Source organism: Drosophila simulans, chromosome 3R, assembly GCF_016746395.2.
Source record: "Drosophila simulans strain w501 chromosome 3R, Prin_Dsim_3.1, whole genome shotgun sequence".
Taxonomy (NCBI): Eukaryota; Metazoa; Arthropoda; class Insecta; order Diptera; family Drosophilidae; genus Drosophila; species Drosophila simulans.
The window spans coordinates 2,593,882-2,610,595 of NC_052523.2; the positions used below are offsets into that span (position 1 = coordinate 2,593,882).

Below are 16,714 nucleotides of genomic sequence, written 5' to 3' on the forward strand. Positions count from 1 at the left end.
ACAAACCGGAACCTTATCAATAGGTTAGGTTCGAACCCCGAACGGAACCAAGCCAAAATGATACGGGTTCACATGGGTTCCTGGTGAAAAGATTGTAAAAATGTTGCAGATATATCGGAATAGTTAAGATATAAGTTCAAACTTAATGCCCTTTTTTCTCCGTGTCTCGGATTCGTGGAAGCAGCGGCGGTTGTTTTTGTTGACTGTTTGGCCGATCTGGCAGAACCACTTTGAAGTTATTTTGCCCACTTGCAATTGCGTCGATGAAGACCTCTTCATCGAGCTGGGATGATGCGACGTGTTTTGTTAAACATGTTTTGCTCACCGACAGACCGCAACTCGGTACCCAAAACCCGAATCCGGTTGCTCAAAAATGCGTAAAGTGGGACGATGTCGCTCCTTTACAAGCCGGCCGACCAGAAAAGACATTATTAAAAGCCCGACAAGTGGCCGGGCAAAATGCCAAAACAAAAACACAAAATCAATTAACGGCATTCAATAGCTGCACCATCCCAGTGACTATTTCTGTGGCCCCGTTGGCAGGTGTTGATCAATAAAAATGCAACAGAGCAGCTGGCCCATCGCCAGCGATCTGTGACAGTTGCGTAATCTTCGCGGAGGTTCTTTGCGCAATCGGGTTCGAAAACTCGACCGAGGCACCTTGATCAGTGCGTTCTTATCAGCCGACTTTTGGGAAGCTTCGGCTTGAACTTGAGGGAGTCGAAAATGGGGTTATCTATTAGTAGGGACAGAGGAGACCACTGGAAATAAATATTTAAAGTATTAAATAGAACAAGTATAAATGCTTTACAAGCCTCTCTTGGAAAGTATTTATTACGTACTGAGCTTCTCAGCAACTAATTCATAAAATGTATATTATAAGCCTTATCCGCAAACAATTGTATTTACTGCAAGCTACATTTGCCTTTCTTTTAAAATAAATGAGCCGGAAAGTGAGTAGCTGATTAGTCAGCTAAGTAGAACAAAGAAAAATCAGTTAAACTATACTATATCCGACATAGGCATCAAGTGAACATAAATAATATATATGAGAATGTTTTTTATGGATAGTTAATTAGTATCAAACTTGTAGTTTCTTCTAAGTTTATTGGAGCCCTCATTATTTTTTCATTCCCAGTGGTTGCCATATTTTCTTTAAGTGTACAATGCCTAATAGCAGCGAGGTGGTAGATGATTTTTTTGCTGAAGCTTCAGTATTTAATCAAGCAAAGAACGTGCAGGAAACTACTAGAAAATTGAGAATTGTTTAGCAATGCAGATGAGGAGTGGAATATTAATAGCATTATGGCTATGCCTTACTTTTGTGAGTAAAAAGTCTTTCGATTGGAAACTTTTGAAAAGTATTTTAATACAAAATACTGGTTAGAACGAAGGCCTGGCCCTACTGGAGCACGAAGGCGAGACCATCAACAGATGCATCCAAAACTATGGCGGACTTACTGTGGAAAACGCCGAGCGTCTAGGACGATTCAAGGAATGGTCGGAAAGCTACGAGGAAATCCCCTGCTTCACGCGCTGTTATTTGTCCGAGATGTTCGAATTCTACAACAACTTAACGGGCTTCAATAAGGACGGAATTGTGGGAGTCTTTGGAAGACCCGTCTACGAAGCCTGCCGAAAGAAATTGGAACTGCCATTCGCGTCAGGCGAGAGCAGTTGCAAACATGCCTACGAGGGCTTCCACTGCATCACCAACGTGAGTAGGCTTTTGAATTTCACTGATCTCTACAGGTGATGTAACCAGATGCCAGATCAGGATCCCAAGCCCAGTATGTCTCTCTGTTTGTTCTTTTGACCGTCCATACAAATGTTTAGACATCGCAAACCATTAAACCTAGAAGGTACAGATTTATTACTCAGGTTCTATTCTATTATCAAACCGACCAATTCTGCCACTTTCGCACTTTTGAAAAATGATTAAATTTTCATGTTGATTTTACTATTTTGCTGTTAAAATTCGAAATTCTTGCACTCCCACAAGGTAAGTAAGGAAATCGATCGTACAGCAAATATTGTTTATGCTTTTAAAGGTTACTATTTATGCGTATTTACACTGCATTACTTAATTTATTATAGATGGAAAGCCACCCGTTCACGGTTATCGACAACATGCCAAACATCTCCCCGTCGGCCAAGAATGCAATGAAGGACTGCCTGCAGGATGTCCACCAGGACGAGTGGAAGAGCTTCGATGCCTTCGCCTACAATCCTGTCAATGAACCGATTCCGTGCTTCACCCGGTGCTTCGTGGACAAGCTGCACATCTTCGAGGAGAAAACGCGTCTTTGGAAACTGGAGGCGATGAAGCAAAACCTGGGCATTCCGGCCAAAGGAGCTCGCATAAGGACATGCCATCGGCAGCGTGGCAAGGACCGATGTGCCACATATTACAAACAGTTCACATGCTACGCGATGGCCGTCTAGGTAGCCATCTTTGTAAAGCAAAATTTATGTAAGAATACATATTAATTCAATGATAAAAATATGCTTTCATGTATCCAAAGAATATCTCTGCATTTGGAAATATATAGATCTTACATTGTGCTTATTAATTTTTGGTATTGACCAGTGTCCCATTAATTTAATACTACTGCTATTCGTTGTCCTCCACTAACTTATTCCCATTTACTCGCTCCCAGCACTTGTACTCATGGTACATCCACGAGCACTTGCTTGACGCCTCTTGCCGCTGAGTCCCACTTAGCCGACAGCCACTGTAGTCCGAGCCAGAAGTCTGATCCTCATTTCCCGAAGGCCCAAACGCCTGCTTCCAGTTTTCCAGCCTCCAGTTTCCATCGGGATCGTAGAAGCCCATGGCATCCGCAAAGCACTGAAAGAGGCAGGGAATGGGTTCCTTTGACTTCAGCTTACTGTACTGCAGCAGCTCCACATTGGTGGCGTTCAGCTGACGGGAGCACTGCAGCAGTGTGCTCAGGCTGGTGCCCGCATGCATCTCGGCCTGCTTCAGGCACCTGAGTCCCCGGTAGGCGAAGCTGCAGCCATCGGACCCCATCCGGCGCAGCTCGAATCTGCAGTAGTTATAGACATCGGCGCCCAGGTCCTCGGTCAGTTGCTTGAGCCTCCACTTGTTTTCCTCCACGTCAAACCAGCCCTTTTCCCTGGCCAAGCAGCGCATCAGGCAAGGTACCTCCTCACGCGTCCAAGATAAATACCGTTCCAGCTTCTGAAGATCGCCAGCGATGCTCTCCGGCGAGCTCAGTTCCCGCAGGCACTTTTCCAGAGTCTGGGCATCACCAGAAAGGTCAGCTAGTGCCTGCAAAGCACAGGTCACTTTAATTTGTTGGTTTCAAAGTGAGCTTTAACAAATTAGCCAGAAGTCTCCTTCCTATCTTTATATTTTTTATATAAGGAAGCTGTGTTCAAATGGCACAATCTTTTACTAAAGATTTCAGTGGTGTACTAACAATGTCATGTATTGATAAGAGTCTTTGACTAAATAATGTCGAGATTATTATTATTTACTCTATATATTGAACCGTTTGAACTGATTATTTTAGAATAGATATGCAGGTAAAAATAAACACGGGGGTCTTCATTAAGTTCAATTAAATACGTTCACTTCCTTATATAATCGTTGCACTTATTGTTTGGTCGAGTGTGCTTGTCTTAAGTATACAAGCAGCATAAATAGAATTTTGAAAAATTTGGTAACCGCGGGGGGCTTTTCCTTTTTTGCATCCTGTGCCGCCTCACCTGACTGCAGATCAGGAACAGGCTGACTAGAACCACACGCGGGGAACTCATCTCTCTGCGGGCAATGCACAAACTGAACTAACTTCGAAAACATCCGCCCGGGCGGAGTCAATGATCAGCGCCGACGATGCAGTGGAGTGGAGGTTATCAACGAGTCGAGATTACGTCGGCGGGTCAACGAATGCCAGTTCATCCGCCGGAGAGTGGATGTGGATGCACTGGACAGAGTAGCGCAATAGCACGAGGCCCGATCGCCTTGGTCTAGGTCAGTTCTATTCAGGCTACATGCTACGAGTATGTGTATGTACTTGGTGCGTACTATGTAGTTCGATTTAGATTTTAGAATGCTGAAAAGGTGGGGGAAAAATATATCAAGCAACGCAATTAAAGCTGGGAGGTTATTTGCTGTGCAATTACTCAAAATGCTGACGCGGTTTTTTAGATTTAATAAGTTACGTATAGCGAAACAGACCCCTCCCTTGCGGAGCTATAAAAAATCTAGTAGACCCGTCATCATACGGAGCCATTGATTATCGTCACACTTGCAGCATTTTTGCACCCATGTTAATTGTACCAGAGATTCCTTGTTTCCAATACGCATTGTCACATTATATTTAATTAACTAGTGCCATAAAGTATTATATTACCCATAGATAAAAAATCCAAAAAATACCAAAAATTGTATTCAGTACTTACATCAGGAAGTACTTACAGGGGAAAACACTTCTTTGTAAGGTAAATTTTAAATTCAGTAAGTGATTAAAGTAAAATAAAATATATCTGAAAACTACAAATGTTTATTTCTACATTATCCTTTAAGACGTACAGTGTATTATATCACATTCAGATCAGGCGAAGACCTTGCGCACCACGTGGCGGTTGATGGGCAGCCAGCAGGAGAAGACGCGGTTGGCCCAGGTGCAGACATCCGACTCGGCCTCGTTGTGGTCGATGCACTTCTCCAGGCCGTGCTGGACCGTGGACAGGTCTTTGCTGCTCTTGGAGGTGAACTGGGCGATCATGTCGCGCTCGTTAAATCCCTTCTTCTCCGAGAACAGCTCGAGCTTCTCCAGGAAGCACTTGACGAAGCAGCTGGTGCGCCGGTGGGCGGGAAACTCGTAGTTCAGGTACTTCTCGTAGATGTCGTCCGGCACGTAGAAGTCCTCACGGCACTCCTCGAAAGCCTTCTCGGCGTCGGCGTGGTCCTTCAGCTGGAACTTGGCCGTAGTCTGCAAAATAAGACGAGGTTAAGGAGTCACCTCCATCAGCAAGGGCAACCACTGGGCACTGACCTGGGCCACCAGCAACGTGGCAACGGCTGCGATCAGCAGGAGGGATTGGGACTGCATTTCTGGCTCGGACGAGGGCTCAAGTGCGAATGTGCCGACGGGTTAGCGACTAAGTCGCAACAAGATTTTCCATTATCTTATATGCTCTCGCTCGACGGCCCACACGAATTTCTCGGGTCGGACCAGATTGTGGACCGGAGTTGGCGACAGTATAACTATGTTAACTGTCTCGCTGAAGTTGCTTTTACTTAAATAAGATGTTGGTAAAGTCAAAAGAATAATCTTAACCATGTTAATCTCCAAAAGGGAACACTAAGTTATTGTTATTGCATTCAGTCTAAATGGGGTAACTAACAAAAAATAGTTATAAATCATTTACAGATTATGATTTAGTATTGGTATTGAATACTATTCCAACTTGGTCTGGTGTCGACCAGTCGTTATAGCCTAAGTTCACTGTGCTAGCACACCAAACCCGTTGCTGAGCGGTGCGCAGTCGGTGGTGCGACGGTGTCGCTCGGTGGTTGGCTCTTGTGGTGTATGGTGTGTGGTGTGAATGGTGGTGTGGCACCCTTGCGTCAGTTGCTCTCAAAAACGAAGCAAACAGATCGCCGGAGCTGGGCTAAGTGGGGCAGTCGCAGAGCGGGCAGAGGGAAGCGGGCAAAGCAAACTGGTTTACCTGATTCCGAATCCCAACTCGAATCGAAGTCAAGTCGCAGTCGACGCCGCTGTCAACGGCTTCGTTGTTGGGCCGAGCTGGGATATGGACGGTTATATAATCGCAACGGAGCGAGCGTATAATGGTTACGTTTTGCTAAAGCCAATTAAACGATTTGTTTTCGTTCCACAAATTCACTTGGCCTGTGCGGCACATTTGTGTGGCTCTGAAAAATGTGTTTTTGTCCCGTTTGCCATTTGTTGTTCGCCTCACTTGCCTTTTTGCGCTGCACCAAATTCTAACACCTCGATGTCAGCTTCCTGCACACTTCCGCATCCCGGACAAATTTTTTTCACACATTTATTTGCCCACCTGCCACACACAGAAGGGGCCAGAGTAATAAAAAAACCAAACCAAAATTTTGTTTGTTTACTGCTTTTTGTGTCACGCGCTGGCCTGCAGCCCCCGAAAATAAATTAAATAAATTATTCAATTGAATTTATTTATTACCGACCAATTTGGCCGCTCAACAGACTTTTGCATTTGTGTAATTAACGGCAGTTCGTGGAGAATTGTGGAATATTGCGGACTATTGCCCAGATTGCAAAGGGTCTTTCGGCCAGGTCGCAATATTGCGATCCGGTTCCATCTGCCCATCTGGCCATCTGCCCACTCAGCCAAACATCCTGGCCCATCGTGGCCCTCGAGCGACGTCCGTTTGTTTGGCTTTTACTTTCGCGGCATGTCAATGACATTGGCTTGGGCTCTTGAACCCATTCAGCCGTCCAGGAGAACTCGATGACCAATGAAAAGGACTGAAAAAAACGTATAGTGCACTTTAGGTGATTTAATGGGAAAATTGCATCTAAGAATTCACCTGAAGTAAGTGATTTATAAATTTATTTTTTTATTGAATATTTATTATAGATTGCAGAAATATAATTCTTCATTCTTATCAAGCATCAAACATTTCGGAATTTCTTCGAGTGCAACCTGCGTGTTGGCTGAACACAAAAGTAATGGGCTCCTGAGGGCCTAACCTTGACCGATGTGATTACTTGAGATTATCGCAAGAGTAAACTGATACTCCAAAATGTGAAAGAAATCCAGGCTCTTAATTGGCCAAAATCCAGTCTCAACATGAAGATGACTTGGTAGAAGTTAAATTTAAATGCCCAACATATGTCACGTTATCGGTGAGAACAAAGGTCTTTGCAGATAATGAAAAGCGATTTCCTTTAACGTTTCTGATGTAATTTTACTGCCGAATTTGGAATATGAACTATGAAATTAAATGACGGATTCCCTATTCCAAAACACCATTATTTTAGCTTAGCCCTCGTTTACACGCCAGTACTAGCATCGAAATTGACCGGAAGCCAGAGGCAGCCTCCACCTGGGAAATAAAAAACGAAACGGAAATGTTTGTGCAGCGCAGAAATTTAAAATAAATATTTGAATTTTTCGAAACGTCGACACACGGGGGTTCACGGGTATGCCATTTCCATTTGCAGTCCACGGTTTTCCCCACGTCTAACGTGAATGCAATTTTTGGCCTGGCTTTCGTTTTAACTTTGGCTGCCATAAATTGCACCAAAGTGCAGCTGCCCCGCCGGCATGTATTTATTTAAAAGTGCTAAAATATTTGCAAAACGCTTCACAATTGCATTTTGCCCAGCACCGATCACCATTTCATCCGCATCCTTTCTACCACCTGCCGTGGGCGAGGAATATTTGGGTGAGTGCAAAAAATTCTGAACGGGCGGATAAAATACCTAAGCCCGCTGCTGCCCCCCAATAATTGCGTTAATATGCAGTCAACAAAAAATGCCAACCATATTTAATTAAATACCAGTCAGGTCATAATTGATTTTCCAGCTCGAAAGCTGAAAAAAAACGAAAACCACATGAGCTGGCCAGTTTGGTAATGGAAACCAACTACTAAACAGAGCTTACTCGAAAAAACAGTGCAAACAAAATCAGAGCTGCGGTGTGTTTTGTGTGTAGGATTTACGCAGATTATAATTAGGTCAGTTCCTGATTGAATTTGGACCATTTCCCATTTCAGAAAATGGGAGCTGCCACGCCCGACTTTAAAGTATTCAGAGGCCACGCCCCGCTGGCCAGCGAGAAAACATCGTAGAATTTCATTATTGTTGTCCCAGGGTGTCGTCCAGAGCACAAACAACTTCCAGTTCAATTAAAAAGAGACACAGAAACAACAGGGCAACCAAAACAAATGCCCGAAACTTGCCAGCAAAAAGCGCACCAGGCTCTGAGTGTTTTTGTCTTCTCTCCGGCAGAGTACAACCAAATGTAAATTCAATTGCCGGCCGTGCGCCACAGGATATCCGGCTGGCAGCCATTTTTAGGCATATCGCATGCCTTGACCGGCCAGCAAACTAAACAATAAAATTTCATGGCCTTCGGTCCGAAGTGCAGCACAAAGAACAACACTTGCGAGCCAATGCGCTCCTCCAATAACCGGGAGGGGCTCCAGTTCTTGCTCCCCGGGCAGGGCCATATATCACAAATTGAGCTGCGGTGGCCACTCACTTTGGACCCGCTTGTCCTGTCTGTGGCTCGTATATTATGAGCTCATATTAAAACATTTTACACACAATTTCGCCTGCAGTCGCCTGGCAAGCAGTGGCAGCCTCCACTTCAGGCATGAATTATTATGCACCTAGGCGTATACGCAATGTTTAATTTTCAACTCGAGCAGCGCGCTCTCTGCTCACATAAATTCCTAGGGCGGGCGACAAACGACTTGTTCAATTTCTCTTCCCATACACTTACATACATATTCCCATCCTGAGCTTGTCCCTCTCGAACTAGACACGGAGGCTGGGATACACTCAGAGAAATAAGAGGCCAAATAGGAGGTGGCTCATTTCGAAATCTAATATATGCCTTTTTTCCTTTTCACTTGTATTTTTATAACAATATTTTATTCAATTTATTTAATCGCTTAAAGCAGCAACTCAGGCAACGCACCATTCTTTTTTTTTCAGTGTGTGAACGCAAGAAACTATGTATGTGAGGAAAGGGCTGCGACGAGGAAGTGACTTTTTTGCCAGGACTAAAGGACCAGACTAACTGCTGATGGCGGGCCACGTACACATGTCGAAAACTAACTGCTGCCACCGCTGTCCTAGCCGCCGCTCCTCCCATTCGACCCGTCGTCCCTTTCCGCCCTTCACCCTTCGGTCCTCGTCATCATCAGGAGCTGCAAAAATTTCAGCCATTTGTCCTGCATGCTTGCGGCATAAAAATATGCCAGGGCCAGCATTTTCATGCGGGTCATCTCCTTGGAACTCCGAGCTCCCAGCTCCCAGCTCCAAACTCCCAAGCTCCAACTCCGATTCCGGCTCCAAATGCAGCTGCAGCGCCCGAAAGTCAGGCTACGTGTGTGTCTGTGCCCCAGAGAGTTTTCGGGTTTTTTTCGAGGCCGGCCTCTCAACTGCTGCAACTTTTTGGGGCAGGGCAAAAATCACACAGAACTGGGCACAAATAAAACTACTCCGAGGACTGCTAGTCCTCCTAGTGCTCCTACTGCTCCTAGTTGGCTGGAAAATAACAAAGGGGCGAACGGACGGGGCGTTTAGCAAATGGACTCTGGCCGAAAATGCTGCTGGCACTTTCGCAAAACATTCCGAATACAAATAAAAATCCGAGGCATGTGAGTCACAGCAGCAATCATTTCCAATGCAAAATAAAATTTCATTTTGTTTTACTTACTGTCCTTTTGGCCATCGTTGTCCGCCGCCTGTCCGCCAGTGGGACATGTTTGTTTACGCTTCATCATGTCGTCGTTAGCCGCCGTCCCAGGACCTCGTCCTTCGGATCGCCCATTCTCCATTCCCCACACCCTTCAGATGTGCCGGACTGAACCAATGACACGATGACATTTTAATATGGCCCGTAACTTTTGTTTAGTCTGAGTCCGCTCATCGTCATCGCAATTTGCCCGGGGAGTTCCAGCTGTGTGCACACAGCTAATTCAGTTTTATTAAATATTTTTCACGCTTCTCGCATCCATTTCCATTTCCATTCTTGGCATTCGTTCCGTTTCGATTTATTACGGCGCTTCTCTTAGGTAAATGGCTGCCTGATTTGTTGTGAATCGAAATCAAAGGTAATGTAGCGCACAAAATCAGAGTCATACAGACATGGAACACATATCGCTAACCAAGCCGTCCGCCCGTCTGCGTCTGTTGCACGTTCAATTTTTCATTACTCACGCCTCAATCAATCACAAAAAGCGATTTTATTTCGTTTTGATGCGTATTATAAGCGCTGATCTGATGTGTGTGTGTGTGAGTGTTTCATTTTCTTTATCCGAGCATTTCTTTCACGCTTCGCCTGTTTGAGTCGCCGAGGGGGCGTGGCAGGGGGCGGGCCCACATGTGGTATGCGCATTATATTTGCACTGCGGCAGCATGTGCGCGTGCATAAATTGAAATTTATATTAATTTAAATGGCCAATTAAGCGGCAGAAATGCGAAAAGGTTTAGCGTAAGCTCTCATAGCACACACAAATTCGCAGCAGGCAAAAACCCTTGTTTTTATCGCCGACTTCTGCCTGTCATGCCATCGAAAGTCAATGAAAATGCGAAATGTTGCATAAGTACTCTCGTACAATGGGTTTTTACTTTTCGCCCAAGGAATTACAAACTGCGTACAAAGTACGAATTCTGAGAATCCAACCATCGGATACGGCTTTTATCTTCGGCATGATCATCTCTGGAAAACTATTTATAGGACCGGCGTAGGTAACGCAGGCTCATTAAGGTTTTTGCACACGCCTAACGATTACTATCTGACCAAATACAGAGGGAGAAAAAGTAAATGCCATCTAATTGTAAACCGAAAACTATTCGATCGATAATATTAATATCACTCAGTGTCGATTATGCAAGTTCGAAAGTTATTCGTTACAGGTAGGATTTTTGGTTGTAAACTTATTACTTTTAGCTGTACAGTTTTCAATTTAGAATTGCTTTCCTGAAGCTTTGACATTATCTATTATTACTATTTTTATCTATCTATTATTACTATTTTTTAAAAGAAGAGGTTGCGATGAGTAACGATTTTTTAGTATGCAATATCATTGGAGTTTACGTGGGCCTTCCTCTTTTTATTGAGAGGCCTACCACCAGCCTTACAGGTCTGGGCGATTTCTAATGCCAACACTCCCATCTTCAGATGGAGGAGCAGCTGCTATTCCGTTCTGGAACTTCCCCTGGCTCCCTGGGCCCACTTTTGGGCCAACCTCTGGGGAGAGTGACGTGTCGATCGGCTCTTGGCTTCTGGGGCTCCTACACAGTGTGTCGGAAACTGTTTTGCTTGGAGGACTGGCAACAGCGCTTGGCGTCGTTGTTGTCGCCGCTTTGACAACGCCTTTGTGATTGGAATACGAAATAAGGCAGAGCACAATGGAGCCACAAATCTGTAGAAGACGAGCCATGGATTTGGCGTTGGGTTCTGGCCCTGGCTCTGGGATGGAACTCACAAATCAAACGCATCTGCCGGCACGGCAGAGGAGACAGCTGCTGGGAATTCAGAGTTTGGAAAGAACCGGCTGAACCGTGTGTATTCGACAACTGTCAATGTATCTTGTAGTTGGCGTCGACTGGTAATTACGTGACGTTTCTTGATAAATTGTGATTCGTGGCGTGATTTGCAGACGGCCATTACTCGAGACTAATGTGCGGCATGCTCTCAGAATTGGAACAAACGCCAAAACGCTTTGATTCTAATGCATTTCTATTAACGGTTCCGCTGGCTGTTGGCCGCCACAGCCGCAACCATAGCCACCGACACCACCCGCCCTCCAGTTTTTAGCCCCAATAAGGCCAAAACGCCGTCAGCCAGCCAACTCGGCGGCCACATGGTGACCCAGTTCGTCAATGGAATCCACAAATACGGGGCTTTAATTCGGGGGTGGGGCTGTGACGTTCGGTTTTATTCATTCAGCAGGGGTCATCAACCCAGAGAACTGCGTTGAATGCATTGACACGATTTTTGGCTTCGGTCCTGCATAATAACCAACTGCACATTAACTGTTAACACCCGCTCAATCAAGCAAGTACACTGCGAAAAAAACCGCCTTTAAATCGTATAAGTTATGCGAAAAACAAATTGAAGGCATGTTCTCTGATACTTTGAAATAATACGGATTATTTTGATAATTTAATTTAATGAAAACAAAAGCCCATATAAGTATACTGTCTTGTTGCCAATGTGGTTTCATTTTTATTTTACCGATCTTTAATAAGCAATTTACTTAAGATTGCCATATCTTGACTTTTTGAAAATGGATTTTCTCCAACACCGTAATAATAAAATGTCCTTATCAACTTTCTAGAAACATTTCCAGCTTTATAAGCATATATATAAATCGAAACATATCAGAAAATATCAAAAGTTCGTCCAGTTTGTTCATTTAACAGCCCGTTTAATTAGAGGTGGTCATAAGCCCGGAACCTTTTCCAATCGGCGGAGGCTTAGTCCTGCACTTCCTGTTGCCTGCCATTCTGCAAATGCGATGCTCCTGGCTAACGATCATTTGCGGTTAGCCGTGCTGACGAGGCCTTTGCCCTTGTTTATTATATTGTCATTATGCTAATTTCATTCGCAGCCCAACTGATTGGCAGTCGCGCGGAGAGAGTGCATATAGTAATATAGTGTGTTGTCAGCCTGGCAAGTGAAGTGAATGGCAGGGAGATATATCGGCCGATGTCGGCGCCGTGACGTTAATGTCGATGTCATGTACTGCCTTCGGTTCGCCTGCATTTGACATTTCGCACATGGCTTTCTTGTGATTACAGCTCTTACTCTTGTGAGCGCCTGTTTACCTTTCAATAAAATTGTTGAATAATCAACGGCACAGCAGAAACATCACAAGCAGCAGTAGCGCGATACGCGCTCTGAAAGGTTCATTTCATTTTGTTGCGAATCATTTCAGCTCAGAAGAAAGCGTATTGCGAATTTTTTCCATTTTTCGGTTTTTGATTTTTTGGTTTTTCGGTTTGACTTGATTTGCGTGATGTGCATGCGGAGCAGCAGCGGCGGCGTCAGGTTCCCTTATATAATCCCGCAAATGCTATGGTATTTTAAGCACTAAATAAATAAGAGGCGTGCTTGCACTCGGCGATGCTTCCAAATGCCTTCTCAAAGTTCAGGCGCACTCAAAACGAGAGGCCGAAAGGCAAAAGAGCAAATGAATCCCGGCCAGAAGACACCATCGTGAGATCCAGCCGGGGATATACACCTGCGAGTATGTATACCATCCGATGTCGCACAACCCAACAGACTATCCCACAACTGGCAGCCGCTAAACGGTGACTTCTAATTTTTCATATGGGATACCTTTCAAAACAAGCTCTTTTTTGAACTTGAGGTGTGATGTTGTTAAGGGCACATATGGTATGTCGTACTAATAGATCACATTTCTTCTATATATGCCCCTAATGCTATTTATTAATTCATACAGATGAAAATGACATTAATCAACAATACTCGTATTGCATTAATTATCTTAAGGTAAGCACCTTCATTCGATTAGGTTCTTTAGTTCATGCGTGTCACACAATCTAGGCAAAAAGAGAAAATGGACAGTAGTCGAAAAATGGGAAGACCAGAACCTCGCACTCGCACTCGAAATCAAAATTTAAATTTCCAGCTAACCCAAAGCGGGAAAATAGGCAAAACGTGTCGGGCATAAGTGAAAATTTCTAGCCGCAGCAAACTAAATGCCGCCATGTCCATATTTAAGAAGCCGGCCAGCAAAAGTCATTTGACACACTGTTGCTGTTGCGTTGCTGTTGCTGCGGATGATGTTGCCTCGGCTGGTGATGTTGGCAGCAGTCCAGCAGTCGGCAGTCAATAAACTAAAACCGGTAGCATGAATTGCCGGTTGTGAGTTTGGGGCTGGCCAGTCCGCTGGAGCTGGAACTCGATGGCTCCGCCATTAGCAATCGCAATGTGTGGAAAAAGGTCAGCGGGCCAGAGCATCGATGGCTTGGCTGGGATGGGATTCGATTGGGGCTTGGCTTGGCTTGGAGCTTAAAGTTTTCGGTTCCAGTTCATATGGAATTGCAGTTTCATTGCCGGTCTCTGTGTGCAATGACAGTTTTCCGCCTGGCCGAAAGTTCAATGCACCTCGGGTGCATTATGCACAGAAAAGAATTGCTTGACACTTTAGTCGGTGACTATTCTAGCAACATAGTGCAAAAATATATTTATTCTTCTAGCAAAAACGCTTTTTAAGTGTTAAATGATTTTAAAAAGTTCGGAAATATACTAGATATTATAAACATATTGCGGAATAATAAGGGAAATTGTGAATACAAATAAAAAAGCTGATTGGCCAACAATATTTTGAATGTTTTATACCAAAAAACTTGTTTAGTCTGCAGATGTTTGTATTCAACTTTTTATGATATCAGTGTTCAATAATATTGGTCAATTTAAATAAATCGTTTGAAAGGAATGCAATATATAAAATATTTATTATCAGGATCGGCTTCAGATAATTTACATTTGATTAACATAGATGTTCTCGTTTTGAGTGTGTAATCACTTCGATATTACACGCATTTCTTTCAGTGCAGGTGTGTGAGCTGTTGCTCCAGCTGTCAATTAATGGCAAATGTCAGGGGCTGGCTTTGAAGCATTAATCATAATTAGTTATGCCACACGCCGGCAACAACAACGATGGCTATTGATATGTGGACTGTAAACTGTAAACAATTAGAGCTGATTTGAAAAACGCTAACTGTAATTGGGAGTCGAGTGTTGTGTTGGGTTCAAGTGGCAGCTGGTCTGTCGAAAGTCGTGCTCGGCAATTAGCCGCATTTAGGCATTTGGGCTTAGGCCGCCTCGCGAACACGTAACACCAACTTGGTGGCCGGGACTTTGGGCCGAGATCTGAGGCGATTTGCTCTAAGGGGGACAATGGGTACGAAGGTGATACATATGTGCGTCAGTTTCGTGGGCGTAGGTCTATGCGTATCATTCGCTGGCTGAGCCCTTTGGGAAGTTATCTAATCCAATTAGGAGCTGTTGGCATTACGTAAACGGCGGAGCTGAAGGGAGTGAGCCGGCAATTTGACACACAGTTCGCCGCTTGCCGACCATTGTTTTCGATTAAGTTTTGAGCAGCAACTGACAGAAATTCGTTATAAAATTGCACTGCAGTGGACAGCGGCAAAGCAAACATTTTAAACAATTATAAAACTTGTTTTACGCTCGACAACACTACAAACAGCGAAGTGCAGCCAGCGTTTTGCCATCAAATGCGGCGTGGCTGTCAAGTGCAGTTTTCCCCATTTTCCGTTCCTGTTCCACATCCGTTTCACCCAAACAATTGTTTTGTCATCGGCGGCAGATGCACATGTATACCGCCCTAAAGAATGAGTCGCATGATGGCAGAAACAAATGCGATTTATACATTTTTATTTGGTACGATAATCTAGTTATGGCAAAGCCTTTGAAAAATAAGTTATTTTCTAGGGATTACCATTAAGAATCAGTTGGCGTAGGTGCTTGCTTCCATTTGTCTGTTCCAATTTTATGATATTTGTTTCAGTCAAGAAAATATGTCGACGAACACAGAGGATCTGGGACGCCTTTTGGCCGTGATTGGGGATGAGGTTTGAGCCTAAAAATAATATTTACAAATCAAAATGTCCACACACAATTTTTTCAGGACACGTGTGTCGGCTTTCTGCTTGGTGGCATTGGAGAGGTCGACGAGGATCGTGAGACCAACTTCATGGTCGTGGAAAGGGGTAATCTCATTTCGGAGCTCAAAAGCTTTCCTATATATCAGACCACTATTTCGTAATTGATTCTCGTATCGTTTTCCATTGTATTCCAGACACCACCCCCAAACAGGTCGAAGAGTGTTTCAAAAAGTTCCTGAGGCGACCGGACATAGCCATCATTCTGATCAATCAGGTTTACGCGGATATGATTCGCCCCACTGTCGATGCTCACAGTCTGGCCGTGCCCACTGTGCTGGAGATTCCCTCGAAACAGCATCCCTACGATTCCTCCAGGGACTCGATTCTGAAGCGGGCCCAAGTGAGTTATAGTGCGCCGTCAACGGGTTAGCCCCAAGTCCTTACCAACTCTTCTCCAGAGAGTCATCAGTCCGCCCGAGAGGCACTACTAGCGGCTCAGTTTTTGGCAGTCACTTTTGGGGAGTTGGGGGAGTCTAATGAAGGATTTTGCATACTTTTCAAATGCATACCAAATGCTGGTGCTACAAAGTCGTTGGAACAGTTCTCGAAAACAGATACGCACAAACATAGATATATTCACACAGAAATGATGGGGGAAAATAAAGCTTATACCTACATGGGGCAACTTTTCAGCTCATGCGTTTTAAGGAAATTGCCAAAAAAAAAACTGCAGCAGCAACAATCTGAAAAGAGAAAAGCAACAAAAATGCCTTGCGCTTGCAACAAAATTGAAAACAGCAACCGCACAAAAACAAATCAAAAGAAAAAGAAAAGCCATAGCAAAGTACCAACAAAGTGAACGAAAACGATACAAATAAGCGCTGAAATGCCAATACATGGCAAAAATGCCAGAAGAAAACCGAATAAAACCAAGTATAACAAAACGGCGAACCCAAAAAGGGACAACAGAAACCTGACAAAATAAAAACTCTTAAAAAGACAGCACAGTTTACGTTGTCTGGATGGATCTGGATCTGGACCCAGTTGCAGCGAATGTCGGGGAAAGCGGCTTCTTACGGGCTGCTTAGCGCAACAAAAGCATGCGAAAACAATATTCGAGCAAAGTATTTTGCGCCAACTTTTCGCACCAAGAAGTTGGCGCCGAGAATGCATTCAGAAACTTCTGCTCCAGTGACAAGTTTTCTGGAACCGAGCCCCCAGAATCCAGAGATGGAGCAGGACGTAGCCCTCCCTGGTGGCCCCACAAAAGCGCAGCAGCAAGCAGGCAATATTCCGCACCTCCAACACACGAATCCCGCCTAAAATTTGGCTATATAATG

The 16,714-nt window shown here is 44.3% G+C and overlaps 4 protein-coding genes and 1 long non-coding RNA gene across 5 annotated transcripts; 3 read left to right on the plus strand and 2 right to left on the minus strand.

Annotated features, from left to right (window-relative positions):
• Positions 1–1,120: 1,120 nt before the first annotated feature.
• Positions 1,121–2,573, plus strand: LOC6726917. The gene is made up of 3 exons (XM_016176178.3): positions 1,121–1,324; positions 1,388–1,717; positions 2,098–2,573. Exons 1-3 carry the CDS (start codon positions 1,274–1,276, stop codon positions 2,443–2,445), a joined length of 729 nt encoding a protein of 242 aa, XP_016033421.1. The 5' UTR covers positions 1,121–1,273; the 3' UTR covers positions 2,446–2,573.
• On the minus strand, positions 2,510–3,841 carry LOC6726918. Its single transcript, XM_002102284.4, has 2 exons — positions 3,736–3,841; positions 2,510–3,295 (listed from the first exon to the last, which is right to left on the minus strand). The coding sequence occupies exons 1-2, from the start codon at positions 3,784–3,786 to the stop codon at positions 2,615–2,617; spliced, it is 732 nt and encodes a 243-aa protein (XP_002102320.1). The 5' UTR covers positions 3,787–3,841; the 3' UTR covers positions 2,510–2,614.
• A 671-nt stretch (positions 3,842–4,512) lies between these two features.
• Positions 4,513–5,178, minus strand: LOC6726919 (general odorant-binding protein 99a). The gene is made up of 2 exons (XM_002102285.4): positions 5,028–5,178; positions 4,513–4,964 (listed from the first exon to the last, which is right to left on the minus strand). Exons 1-2 carry the CDS (start codon positions 5,082–5,084, stop codon positions 4,584–4,586), a joined length of 438 nt encoding a protein of 145 aa, XP_002102321.1. The 5' UTR covers positions 5,085–5,178; the 3' UTR covers positions 4,513–4,583.
• Positions 5,179–5,586: 408 nt separating this feature from the next.
• LOC120284958 lies at positions 5,587–9,403 on the plus strand. Its single transcript, XR_005544179.1, has 3 exons — positions 5,587–6,564; positions 6,643–7,420; positions 8,697–9,403. It is a non-coding gene; the product is annotated as an uncharacterized LOC120284958 (long non-coding RNA).
• Positions 9,404–15,202: 5,799 nt separating this feature from the next.
• LOC6726921 (probable V-type proton ATPase subunit F 2) lies at positions 15,203–16,113 on the plus strand. Its single transcript, XM_002102287.4, has 4 exons — positions 15,203–15,341; positions 15,398–15,479; positions 15,569–15,774; positions 15,833–16,113. Exons 1-4 carry the CDS (start codon positions 15,288–15,290, stop codon positions 15,863–15,865), a joined length of 375 nt encoding a protein of 124 aa, XP_002102323.1. The 5' UTR covers positions 15,203–15,287; the 3' UTR covers positions 15,866–16,113.
• Positions 16,114–16,714: the final 601 nt, after the last annotated feature.

What these genes read in the sequence shown, in the direction of transcription:
- LOC6726917 (XM_016176178.3), top strand. Translation starts at nt 1,274, where the DNA reads ATGCAGATGAGGAGTGGAATATTAATAGCATTATGGCTATGCCTTACT. An exon ending in TATGGCTATGCCTTACTTTT is followed by an intron (nt 1,325 to 1,387) that starts GTGAGTAAAAAG and finishes AATACTGGTTAG; the next exon opens with AACGAAGGCCTGGCCCTACT. An exon ending in GCTTCCACTGCATCACCAAC is followed by an intron (nt 1,718 to 2,097) that starts GTGAGTAGGCTT and finishes AATTTATTATAG; the next exon opens with ATGGAAAGCCACCCGTTCAC.
- LOC6726918 (XM_002102284.4), bottom strand. Translation starts at nt 3,786, where the DNA reads ATGAGTTCCCCGCGTGTGGTTCTAGTCAGCCTGTTCCTGATCTGCAGT. An exon ending in TGTTCCTGATCTGCAGTCAG is followed by an intron (nt 3,296 to 3,735) that starts GTGAGGCGGCAC and finishes TGTGCTTTGCAG; the next exon opens with GCACTAGCTGACCTTTCTGG.
- LOC6726919 (XM_002102285.4), bottom strand. Translation starts at nt 5,084, where the DNA reads ATGCAGTCCCAATCCCTCCTGCTGATCGCAGCCGTTGCCACGTTGCTG. An exon ending in CCACGTTGCTGGTGGCCCAG is followed by an intron (nt 4,965 to 5,027) that starts GTCAGTGCCCAG and finishes CTTATTTTGCAG; the next exon opens with ACTACGGCCAAGTTCCAGCT.
- LOC6726921 (XM_002102287.4), top strand. Translation starts at nt 15,288, where the DNA reads ATGTCGACGAACACAGAGGATCTGGGACGCCTTTTGGCCGTGATTGGG. An exon ending in TGGCCGTGATTGGGGATGAG is followed by an intron (nt 15,342 to 15,397) that starts GTTTGAGCCTAA and finishes CAATTTTTTCAG; the next exon opens with GACACGTGTGTCGGCTTTCT. An exon ending in CTTCATGGTCGTGGAAAGGG is followed by an intron (nt 15,480 to 15,568) that starts GTAATCTCATTT and finishes ATTGTATTCCAG; the next exon opens with ACACCACCCCCAAACAGGTC.